Here is an 11,972-nt window from a genome sequence, read left to right on the forward strand (position 1 = left end):
TTTGCGTCACCACTGTTCGTTTACTCTGTGATTTTCTTGAAATTCTTCTTTTCGTGCCCTTCCACGTCTGAGCTTGAGCCTTCCATCCATCCGCGAGAGACGGAGCGAGACAGAGTTTTATCTCTACATGCCTTAGGCTCCACATTCCACCAGCATTCCTTATGTTCCTCATGTCTCTGTAGCCCGTTGGCGCCGCTAACGTGTCGTGAAATGAGGCTTGTTCAGAAATGCACGCTTATTTTTTTTTCCTGTAATTTATTTTACCATGAAAAATCATTTGCTGTCAGACGTTTTCGCTCTGAGACGAGGCTCGGCGTGAGAGAACGTTCTTTCCTAAATAAGCCATGTTGAAGTGGGATCAATTGCAATTCAGTGTCTTCAATAAATGAACTGGCATTCATGTGAGCGCACTATTTAAATCACTGTCAAACTGAATTTTAATAGTGACCTGATTCGTGTCGTCTGCCGATGTCGCCTGTTGGCAGCAGTTGCATGTTGTTTGACAAACCATAAGGGATTGCTATTGTTGGATAGACAATAAATCTGATGTACGTTTACAGCTGTGTCATGAATGCATCTGGATCACGTTGAAGTGACATGAAATAAACACAAACGACTCAGTACAACAAATTGTATTTGCACACTTGGCTGTGTACGTGTATAAAATACATCAAGACACTTAACCAACGTTTCCATCCCTCATTGAGTTTAACGAGGCTGGTTTAAGAAAAGAAAAGGCGTGGGGTCACGTCACGAGCAGCAAAACAAAGTCAGAACAGGGAAAAACATACAGCTGTTACAGAGTTTACACAGACTGGCAGGTTTAAAGGAACAACGTGGACGACAGAGCAAATCATGGTGGAGCGCTAATTAACATACTGCAGAGGATCTTTGGAAGCACATTACTGAAGGTGTTAAATCTATCCTGACTAATATGAGGTGCTGTGTCACTGCTGGGGGGTGGGGGGGGGCATAACTCAGTCCTCGACAGCGTGACTGCAGCCTTCGTGGCCGTCGAGCGACAAACGAGGCAAGTGACTCGAAAAACTTGGCAAATTCCAGATGTGAGGTTTCCATCCAAGAGCAGCGAGAGTGAGAGTGATTGACGGGTAACTTGGCTAGCTTGGGTTGGTTATATCCTCTACAGACAGAAAATGGCGTTTAATCAACAGTAATTACAAATATACACGTTTTAAAACTGACCGTCGTGTTCGGACAGGACAAACAGATCCTCAAGCACCTGTTAGCGGTTAGCTTGGTCTGCTCAGCGAGGCGGACCCCACTGTCTGAAGTGTGAGTAGAAACAGTGAACGGGGGGAGGGGGTGGGGGGGGAGGGGTCGAGGAGGTGTAGCCCTTACAGCCTGACGCCCGCTTCTGCCGCCTCACAGCTCGTCTCCAGTGTGACCCTGCTTGAAGGCGTCGCCCGTCAGCTTCTCCTGCGCCTCCTTCATGCTGGACACGACTGAGGGGACAGAGGGAGAAAAGACGCCGTGAGTGGGTTTCTTTACGAGCCAGCAGCGACGTCACATCTTCCCACGTCATAATCTGGATAGTTACCGTGCTCTGCGTTGCTGTAGAAGTACTTGTAGTTTGGATTTCCGTTCTTGTTGGTGATTTCAGGATGGACTTTCCCGCTGGGATCTGCGAGGGTGTGAGAAGAGTCGAGTCAAAGGTTTGAAGGTTAAAATCCAAACAATGTCAGGATGTAACAAGTCACTGTTTTCTTAATGAATTATCCTGGCAAATATTTGGTCCATGAGATGTTAGAAAATGGTGAAAAATGCTTCTAAAAACTCTCCAAAGCCTGATGTAACATCTTCAAATTTCTTGTTTCGTCCAAAATCCAAAAGGTATTCCAATTATTATTGAAGAAAAGCAATAAAAACAGCAAATATGAGCATTTGAGGATGTGGAAGAGGTACATTTTGGGCACTTTTGCTTAAAAAAAGACTGCATATTATTTTTTGCATTAACTAAATGATTAATCAACTCGTCATTTCAGCTTTAAAACTGTTAGTTTTACTTGTAACCTGGAAATATTTCAAAATGTACGAGAGCCATTTTTTATTCCACGTCGCTGGATAACACTCCTGTGATTCGCTCCTCTGATCTTTCCACAGTTTGACACCACATACAGGTGATATCTGAAGCCACTTTTCATTGGTCCGTTCAAAGGTCGACTGCTTCTACCTGCTATTTATTCTTCTAACACCTGGAAAGGTGTGCCTGTTTTATTCTTCACTGCAGTTCATTTACTGAGCGTTGATCAGTCGTCTGCTGCCACGTGTTCAGTGAAATTCTGCAAAGGATCAACGTGTTGACAAAAACACGCCACTGAGACGTAAATCCAGGCAGCTGAAACTGTATCAGGCAGAGAAAGAGTAACTCTGCAATCAGGGATCACACAGTGTTTACATGAGTCGACCCCCCCCCCCCCCCCCCCCCCGTACCGAGGAAAAGAATCCGAGGAATGTATCCGCCATCTGGGCTGAAGGCTTCGTCCTTTGGCTCCTCCTCATCCTGTTCAAACACGAGACATCTCATCATTTAGAGGCGTGGGAACGAATCCCATCTGCCTCAGGACATACGTACGGCCCCGTCGGCTGACAGTCAACGCATCGCAGTTCACGTCTGCTGGGAACGTTTCCTTACCTCCAGGTTGATCATGACAAAGTTGTGTGCGAGTTCAGGGATTTCCTTGGATTCGGCGAATTTGGGCTTCAGTGCTGACGGAAAAGCAGCAAAAGCAAATTCATGGTTAGCTTGTGTTGCCATTAAATCATCATGATTATCACAGTTTGAAATGATTCATCTGAAGTGAAGCGTCTACTTTCCCAGCATCGAGTCAGGCCCGGGATCAAGCCTTTAACCAACTTTAAGACTCGCTTCATGTTTGAAGGACTTGTCCACAGAGGACAGGCTTCATCATGTTTACTCATCTGCTTTGTGCTCTGTCTAAACACAGGTGTGGCTCAGGCTTCACCATTAAGAGTGGACAAACAGTCAGATGCTCTTTCTCCCAGCAGCATGTCGAGCTGTTTTATCCCATTTGAAACTGCACCGGATTTAAGCATCAACTCCATTTTCTAAACTACATTTTTGCCTTCAAGTCAGAAGTAGTCATCATAGTGTGAACACAGGAGCATCAGAAAATAAGACTTTCATCAAGCTAAAATGTGACAGAACTGTCAGGTATCTTGTCCCGGATTGGTCACACGGTCCACGCTGACTCTTTTCAAGGTCAAATAAAGGCACTCTGACAAGCACAGGTGTGAATAATTAAAGTGCTGCTTCACTTTCAGGCTCCTGTGTCGGTCACGCTGTCACGGCTTACTGAGCTTCACCTGCAATGACAGGTCAAAAGTCATGCCTGTCATCACTGTCCGCTGTTTGGTTGACTGTTGCACCACTGTTGTCACTTTTACATAAAAGCCATAACAGTGATCTAACCAAGCTGAACCGAGTCGAACACTCAACATCGCAGGCTGAGTTTTCTTATGTTTATGTGTCATTTAGACTCAGGCATCCGGCACATAATGGATTTATTCAGACGTGAGAGGACAGCTGCTAACCCTGAGGTGTTTATAAAGAAAGCCAGTGAACACTGTTTTACCTTTGCAGGCTCCGCACCAGCTCTTGTGGATGATGAGCATGATTGGCAGCCCGCTGTCAACACGGGAAGAAACAGAGGTCAAATCTTAAAATCTAAACATCTGATTACAGGAACAACTGTCGCGAATCCAAACATAAAGTTAAAGCGACGTGTTACCTTTGAACATAACGTTAAGTAAAAGCCTCTGACGGTAACATGGCCGCCTGCTCCAGGCGTGAAGCAGACAAAGGGGATTTCTTCAAAAGCTCTTTTAGGCCTCGGGGTGATTCTTCTACAAAAGGTTACAGGAAGTATGAACTCACCTGGCCTCCGCTTCCTTCTTTCCATCATCCAGTGTCCTCCAGTGGATGTTATCTCCAAACCCTGCGGGGGGAAAGAATCACTGAGCGCACCAGCATTGTGTAACCGGTGTTACATTTCAACAACAGGGTGGGTCTGTCCTAAATACACAATCTATAGAAAGAGCTGTGAGGACACACAAAGGAATGGTGGGGATTTAATGTGAAGCTGCAGGGACAAACTGCTCTGCTCTGTCACCTGCGTCCTGCATTTGAAGGACGTCACATGCGCATCTTACTGTCTCTCTTTCAGCCATTGCAGAGGCAGCCGCTGCACGGCCTGTGGATTTTATCTTAGGTAACATTTCCTGGTGTGACGACTGCATGTTTTACAGTATGTGAAATGGATTTCAGGATAAAAATACACGCGTATTCATGAGAAGCATGCGTGCATGCAGTTACAGGTGTTTAGCAAAAGAAAAGAGACCATTAAAGGCATGTTCATCTTTCCTGAAAACAAAAGTTGGTGAAACTGGATGCAGTTTTAATCATTTAGCAGGAATGATGACTAATCCTGACTTCATCTTTGTGAATTTTCCTTTAGTTACAAACAAAATGTACCAATCAGAGCTGTGTGCCAACATAAAGTACTAATACTACAACATCTCTTGGCTTTACTACAGCTTATAGAGTAGAGTTTTCCATCCATATTTCCGTCATATTCACATCTCCATCCATATTTCTAAGCTTCTAATCTATGACACAGTAACACTAATGCACCTGTCTGTAATGCATGTCTATTTGAAATAAAGCATTTACATATTAATTTTATTATAAATACTAAACATCTTTGGCATAAAAATATCCTTCTGGACGAATAAAGTTTTGTCTCATATTAATGAAAGCTCAAGGAAAATATCTTGTCTGTAAAGTGACGTTGGCAGCAAAACAAGTTGGTTAACCTGAAAAATTGTAAAATCAGAATCATGTGTGGCTGACTGAGCACCGTCATTTCAGCGCCTGTCCAGGTCGCAGACTTTGTGCTCCAGGATGCTGATACAAAGACTGCTAGCTCTCCTCTGGCGGTGGTACCACTATCAGTGACCGAGCTCTGAAGCTACACACTGCTATCCGGCTCCTGCTAGCTTGTTTTTATATTAACTCAAAATATAGACTCACCTTTCCCGCTGGCTGCTTCGACAATCTCCTGAAAATACGTCAAAGACAAGAAAACCTGCAGAGATGAAAACAAGGCGACTCTCATTAAAGACGTTTGCATTTTGACTGGCCTTTTTCCACACAACTACGGCTAGAAGCTAATTGCAGTGACTGGTCGTGAATCAGGGACCCGGATATTCAACCGTTCCATTTCACAATAAAAGTCTGTCCAATGAAGTTGCGAAACGCTTGTGTGTTCCCGTGTGCGCGCGCATGTGCGTCAGTTGCCTCCTCCCTCCTCCTCATGCTATTGGACAGAAGTGACTCATTTTTCATTTTTGGGGCCGTTCACGTGACGTCACATCCATGCAACCGCGTGCTCCCGTCTGTAGCTTCAATTGGTGAAGTTACACAATGAAATATCGGAAAAGTACCGGAAGCCTGAATAAAAACTAAAGTTTAAAAGCATTACAATATTGGAAAATTAATATAAGCAGGTATTTTTCGTTACAAATCTCTCTTGAACATATTACAACATAACTTATTGTTTCTTGCTCATTAATTTTAGCCGCATATAAGTCTGAATCGCACTGTTATGTGAGTCATGGCAATTTATTATGAAATTTTTAGTGGGAGGTACGTAAAATTAACGCTGCTTGACGCGGCTTTAAGGTGCACTGCTTCAACCTCATTAGTGGCGAGACCAGTTCAACTGACTGTCAGATAATCCCTGTGAGAAGGTAAAAAAAAAAAGTTTAATTTTGTGCTGAACATTCGAGCCGATTTGTTTAATGAGATTTGAAGTTATTGTCAGCTATTTGCCTTGCCAGGAACAACAGTACAGTTCGTTTATCTTGTTTCTTTAGCCACAATGCTAATATTAGCTAAAGTAGCCTTCCAGTTAGCAACCGAAGTAGCTACAGTTGTCCGAGTTAGACATACATGTCATGTTAGAATTTAATTTCCAGATATTTTCTTTATCTATCCATTCAATTGATTGTGGTCATTGTCGCGGGGATGGTTTCAGTATAACTGTCAGCTGATCTGTTAGCATTCTGCTAGCTCAGTGCTAATATATGGAAATGTGTTGTAGCTGTGATTGCCTAACTTGCATGTTAACTGTGACCGTAGCATTTCAACAAGTAGCTAATCACATGCGCCCTGCCACACTGCGTGTTGATTCCTAACTGCCTGTGCTTTCTGGTTGTGCTTTGATCCTGTGAAAAGCACGCGAACAACATAATGTTAAAGTTGATATTGTCGATTTCCAAACAGAACACTATGAATCAAGAGAAGCTCGCCAAACTTCAGGCACAAGTCCGGATAGGTGGGAAGGTAGGTCTGCCACCATGTTTTTGGCCATATTATTCAATATCTAATCAGTCTATCGGTGCAATGCCCGGTGTCAAAATCCCTGTCAGGGCTTTCAGTTTTGTCCGATCATTTGCACAGTGGCTCATTTTAAGGAGTGTGATGGTTTTCAGCATCTGCCAAGTCTTTCTCCTGACCTCAGCATTCCCTTTATGGGCCACAGCATTGGCCCCGTCATCTGTGGCCTTTGGTGCTTTGTTCAAATTCATTGAGGTCTTCAGCCACACACTAGGTGGCGTTATTTGTTATTTTAGCTCTGACACAAGCCTCTTTGCCGTTTTCCAGACTGCACCATTTGACTTATTTTGTGTTTTACCACAAGCAGTCATGAGTTTTCAGTCCTGGGCGTCCAGTATGTGGGATTTATGATGTGTAAGATCTTTGTTGAAGTTGCTGTTTGAGTTGTAAAAGCAAAATGTGTCGTGGATCTCTTTTATAAAGACAGGAAGTCATTGATGGGTTTGACTTTTAAAAACTCAGCATCTTGTGTTCAAATTAAGTGGAAGAATTGGAAACAGCAAAAATGAAGTGTCAAGGAGCAATTTTCTATCCTGTAGATGGTCTTACAGTTTTCCAGATCCCTTTAACACACAGTCTTATTTCCAATCATGTAGCCATGATAACAAAGGCTTTTTAACTTTCTGTATTTAAAGGAAGCAGTGCCACTCCCATATAAATTAAAAAAAACTCAGCTGTGACCCCGTGGTTTTAAACTGACATTTTGGTTAATTCGCCTTTAATCCTTCTGTGACACCCACACCTGTTGTTTCCTCAGGGAACCGCCCGCAGGAAGAAAAAGGTTGTTCACAAAACGGCAACAGCTGATGACAAGAAACTCCAGGGCTCTCTGAAGAAGCTGGCAGTGAACAACATCGCAGGGATAGAAGAGGTGAGCTGACGAAGGAGAACTAATGTCATTGTTGTGCTGTAGAGGAGGAGAGGAAAGATAAAGGACAGGGAGAGCCCAACGAAGCGTTCTCCAATCATGTCCTCTGGTTTATTTTTAGCGCTTTTATCCAACAAGCTCCCACAAGGTGTTTCAGATAAATCAAAGCACAAAAATCAGATAAACGTGGGGGTGAGACACTAAGCTGATGCTCAGAGTTTGTGTTGTCTCATTCATTCATGTTGTGGCTCAATTTAACTTTTGTGTTTTACTGTGAACAATTAAAATGGTTGAGATGCTCACTGCAGATTAGACGACGGCTGTTTTCTCAGCTGAAAGTCCAAACCAAGGTTCATGTGTTTGTCACATTTGATCTGCTTAGGTTTGGTTTCATACTGCAGTCATGTTAGCAGACTAAAGCGCTTAACATATGTCACGTGACCTAGGTGGGCTGGGCCTGCCTGTATTTGTCATTGATTGGTTTGTAAACAGCGTGCATCTGACGCTGGCGTGGTGTCAATTCAGAGGGTATCCTTCTGTTGCCATGTGAATTAATAAAGAAACATTAATGAGCAGATTCATTTCCTTCTGGTCCAACTGTAATAATATTAGTAGCTTTACTACCAGCAGCACCGACTTAAAGTGCAGCACTCAGGACCAGTTCAAACTCCCCAAATGAATGTCCTCAACCTCTGTCCCTCGCTCTCATCCTCTCTGAAAATACCTGGGAAGCGTCAGCATTTTTATGACCTTTTCTTAGTTGCCTTTTTATAACCTTGGCAGACCACGTTTCACAGCTTTTTGCTTTTTTAAAATCCAAACCAAGGGACGAAGGATGGAGTGTGTCGTGCTGTAAAGCCCTTTTGAAGCAAATAGGAGATTTTTGGCTGCATAAATATAAATGGTGCTGTTATAATTGATGCACAGCTTTGTTTCCCATGTCAGTTTACCCCTTTTTAGATTATTAGTTGTAATGTGAGCGTCACCGAAATGAACACGGACATTCTTCAGGACGAATGGGATGAAATATGTAATGAGGCACATGCAGTTACCAACTCAAATACATGGAGGGAATTTAAGTGGAAGGTTGTAATGACATTTTTCCGAACCCCCGAAACAGTGGCCAAGATGAGCCCAGTGTGCTCAAACCTATGCTGGAGAAAATGTGGTACACAAACTGGCAACCACACACATGTATTTTGGACTTGCCCAAAACTGAGTACATTTTGGAAAAAGCTCGTAGAGACACTTAAAGAAGTATTTCACCAGGATGTCATAATAGATTCAAAGGTGGCACTACTGGGTTTGACCCCGGCAGGTTTGGAGGGAAGGGTCAAAAAATACCTGCTACTAATATTACTAAGAGCAACGATGAAATGCATTACAGTTAAATGGTTAAATATCTCAATGATTGTTTTCTACTCCTCCTCACATCTGAATCTTTTTTTTTTTTTTTTGTTATTCATGTTTATGTTATTTCTTTTTTTTTTTTTAAATGTATTTTTGGCCCTCTTTTATCTTCATCATGCCTTGTTTCTCTTCTGTATTCTATTTTGTGAATTTTGGACCCATATGAACAGTAGAAAGTTGCAGAAGGGTTGTTTTTATTGATGGATAAATGTTGAAAAAAAAAAAAAAATTAAGTTCAAAAAAACATAAAGTACCACTGATGCAATGTCTTGATGGTGCTCTAAACGAAGTGGCTCTAAACGCGACCATGTGTTCGCTTCTTTTTTCACAGGTGAACATGATCAAAGATGACGGGACAGTGATTCACTTCAACAACCCCAAAGTGCAGGCGTCTCTGTCCGCCAACACCTTCGCCATCACCGGCCACGCCGAGACCAAGCAGCTGACGGAGATGCTGCCGGGCATCCTGAGCCAGCTGGGCGCCGACAGCCTCAGCAGCCTGCGGAAGCTGGCCGAGCAGTTCCCACGGCAATGTGAGTGCACGCACCAAAACACACGAGTCTGAACGCTCGCTGTCACAGCGTCGGGGGGTGTCTGTGTTTGAGTAGAATCACAGGAGAACCGCCGGAGGTTTCAGTCTGTGCAACTGGTTATACTGGTGAGAAAAAGTGAAGGGATCAACAAGGAGTGCGAGGAAAGAGCAGAAAACTGCAGCCACATTAGCAAAGATAAATGCAAGCTTTGTGGAATTTCACAATAAGAGTTTTGCAGAAGGGGCTGCACGGTGGCGCAGCAGGTAGTGCGCGTGCCTCACAGCAAGAAGGTTGCCGGTTCGATCCCCGGGTCAGGCGGGGCCTTTCTGTGTGAAGTTTGCATGTTCTTCCCGTGCATGCGTGGGTTCTCTCCGGGTACTCCGGCTTCCTCCCACAGACCAAAAACATGCTCATTAGGTTAATTGATGACTCTAAATTGTCCGTAGGCGTGAGTGTGAGTGTTTGTTTGTCATTACATGTTGCCCTGCAATCGGCTGGCGACCATTGTAGCTGGGATAGGCTCCAGCCCCCCGCAACCCCGAAAGGGATAGGCGGTATAGATAATGGATGGATGGATGGAGTTTTGCAGAAAATGCTGCAACGTTTGTTATCGTGAGTGCAGACTTCAGTTTTGATTCATTTGTCTTTCTATATTTTGCAGCAATGGACATGAAAGCAGTGAAGGAGGAACTTGCAGAAGAAGAGGACGACGACGTGCCAGGTAGATACTTCCTGCTTTCATTCACTGAGAGAATGCCAAGTGTTGTTCACCGCGCTTTATGATGAAACATCGTCTGCTCAGCGGCACCTTTGTAGATACTTCTTATGCTTTGTATCCGAAACGCTACATCTGTTCAGGGAAGTGTCGCTATTTTGCCATCAAAGAAAAGAAGGACTCTGCAGCGTTCGTCTTATCTGCTTCCTTCTTTTCGAGCGCTTTATCGGATCAGCTCTCCAGTTGTAGGATGTTAGATAATGTTTTTTGACAATAAAGGATGAAACTCTGCGTTTTCACAAACTGTTAGCGTCACTTTCATCAAATCCCGCTCGTCTGCTCCCCAGAACGACACCCTGACGCGCTGTGTTGTTTTCTGCCTCACAGATCTCGTGGAGAACTTTGATGAAGCCTCAAAGAACGAAGCCAACTGATGAATGCTTTTTTCCTCCATCAACCGTTTTATTCTTCTTATTTTTTACCTCCTTGCGGACTCACAAAGGGCATTTCCTCTTGTGGGGAAACGGTTGTTAAAGGTGCGATGCATCCTCTCCGGAGACGCCTGCCACAACGACACAACAACAACATGCAGATTCAGTAGTTTTGATTTCAGTAGGCTGCGGACACGCCGAGAAACGAGGACTCAGACTGCTTTAGAAATAAGCTTTCTACATGATTAAACATGACTAGTATTTAAGAGATTGTATATTAAAGTGAGCGGTGAATTCACTTTACATCATAGTGGTGATTTATGAATTTAATAAAACATTTTTGGGCTACTGTTTTCTTTATTTGTTGATTGTTTTGACCACGAGAAGAATACTTGTCACCTCAGTGGCAGCTAATGGGGAACAAGAAGTACTGGTTGAGGCCTTTATGTGTAAAGTATTTGTAACTGATGCTCATTTTATAAATAGAACAAAATGCTTATAAGAAGCCCCACAGTGGGCCTCTTCCTCTACACTTCCTTGAATTCATAGATATGAGCCGTTGTGTCAAAACAGTGTGAAGAGTCAAAGTTTCACTGCCAATGAGTGACACAAAACTTTATTGAGTTAAAACTGCACAAATATTTAAATTTGGCATCAGTTGGATAAAGGATTTGCACCAAAATGAAAGAGCATCAATCAACAGTGGAGTTCATATTCTTATTACATATATTGTTCACATTATGTACTATATATAAGTATAAGTCCTGCATCTGAAATTTGACACATAAGTACAGTATTTAGGCAAAATGTACTTGAAGTATTCAAAACTGAAGTACTTCCTATGCAGCAGGGTTATTATTCATTGTTAACTATTAATTTCAGCTGTCAAATGTGCTGGAAATGAAAGTAATATTTCTGGCATGTAGTGCAGTACAAGTGTGAAGTAGCAGAAATAAACGGAAATATTAGGGGCATTGCTTTTACCTGCAGTACATGAGTTAATACTTTCCACCTCTGTGAGTCATGCTGTAGATCACTTTCTGATGTATTTTATCTGTGCTTTAATTCTTATTTTTGTCTGTTTTTGTCAGTAAATAAGATATTTTATCACATCACATAGGGTTCAGCTTGGCTCAGGAGTCTTTGCAGCTTATCTTTTGGTATTTTATAAAGTATTTATGAATCAATAATGAACCGGCAGCGTTGGAATCGGCCTTAATTTTCATCACTGAGAATTTGTAGTTAAACTCTGATTGGGCCTGTAAATGAGGAGGGGTCAGCAGAGTTTGGGTGGGTTGTACACATCACTACATCCCTTCCAACACTGTCACAGCCCGTTTCATTGATCACCTCTGACGCTCCTCTGCTGCATCGTGCTGATCAATGGGCCGCAGCTCATCCTCTGTGCAGCGGCTGAGGTCTGACAAGGTTACCCGGGATGAACGTGCCATTTTGGCTCCTGCGTGTCGTGCCGCGAGCAGGACGGAGCCGCGGACCCGCCCCGGGGCTCAAGCACACCACCTTCAGCCCCGTTTGAGCCAAAATGTCCCTGCTGCTACTGCTGCTGCTGCGGCTG

The 11,972-nt window shown here is 43.3% G+C and overlaps 2 protein-coding genes across 2 annotated transcripts; one reads left to right on the plus strand and one right to left on the minus strand.

The window, feature by feature from the left end:
* Positions 1 to 617: 617 nt before the first annotated feature.
* txndc12 (thioredoxin domain containing 12 (endoplasmic reticulum)) lies at positions 618 to 5,271 on the minus strand. Its single transcript, XM_070973801.1, has 7 exons — positions 5,072 to 5,271; positions 3,917 to 3,977; positions 3,615 to 3,667; positions 2,654 to 2,727; positions 2,452 to 2,521; positions 1,559 to 1,642; positions 618 to 1,463 (listed from the first exon to the last, which is right to left on the minus strand). Exons 1-7 carry the CDS (start codon positions 5,169 to 5,171, stop codon positions 1,384 to 1,386), a joined length of 522 nt encoding a protein of 173 aa, XP_070829902.1. The 5' UTR covers positions 5,172 to 5,271; the 3' UTR covers positions 618 to 1,383.
* A 445-nt stretch (positions 5,272 to 5,716) lies between these two features.
* On the plus strand, positions 5,717 to 10,742 carry LOC139338943 (transcription factor BTF3 homolog 4-like). Its single transcript, XM_070974297.1, has 6 exons — positions 5,717 to 5,790; positions 6,326 to 6,385; positions 7,197 to 7,310; positions 9,049 to 9,250; positions 9,912 to 9,971; positions 10,353 to 10,742. Exons 2-6 carry the CDS (start codon positions 6,332 to 6,334, stop codon positions 10,397 to 10,399), a joined length of 477 nt encoding a protein of 158 aa, XP_070830398.1. The 5' UTR covers positions 5,717 to 5,790; positions 6,326 to 6,331; the 3' UTR covers positions 10,400 to 10,742.
* The last annotated feature ends 1,230 nt before the right edge of the window (positions 10,743 to 11,972 follow it).

This window comes from Chaetodon trifascialis, chromosome 11 (genome assembly GCF_039877785.1).
Source record: "Chaetodon trifascialis isolate fChaTrf1 chromosome 11, fChaTrf1.hap1, whole genome shotgun sequence".
NCBI lineage: Eukaryota > Metazoa > Chordata > Actinopteri > Chaetodontiformes > Chaetodontidae > Chaetodon > Chaetodon trifascialis.

Coding starts and splice junctions, on each gene's coding strand:
- txndc12 (XM_070973801.1), bottom strand. CDS start 5,171: ATGCAAACGTCTTTAATGAGAGTCGCCTTGTTTTCATCTCTGCAGGTT. Junction 2,728..3,614: donor CTGGTGCGGAGCCTGCAAAG/GTAAAACAGTGT, acceptor CTTTTCCGTCAG/CACTGAAGCCCAAATTCGCC. Junction 2,522..2,653: donor TTGTCATGATCAACCTGGAG/GTAAGGAAACGT, acceptor GTGTTTGAACAG/GATGAGGAGGAGCCAAAGGA.
- LOC139338943 (XM_070974297.1), top strand. CDS start 6,332: ATGAATCAAGAGAAGCTCGCCAAACTTCAGGCACAAGTCCGGATAGGT. Junction 7,311..9,048: donor ACATCGCAGGGATAGAAGAG/GTGAGCTGACGA, acceptor CTTTTTTCACAG/GTGAACATGATCAAAGATGA. Junction 9,251..9,911: donor CGAGCAGTTCCCACGGCAAT/GTGAGTGCACGC, acceptor TATATTTTGCAG/CAATGGACATGAAAGCAGTG.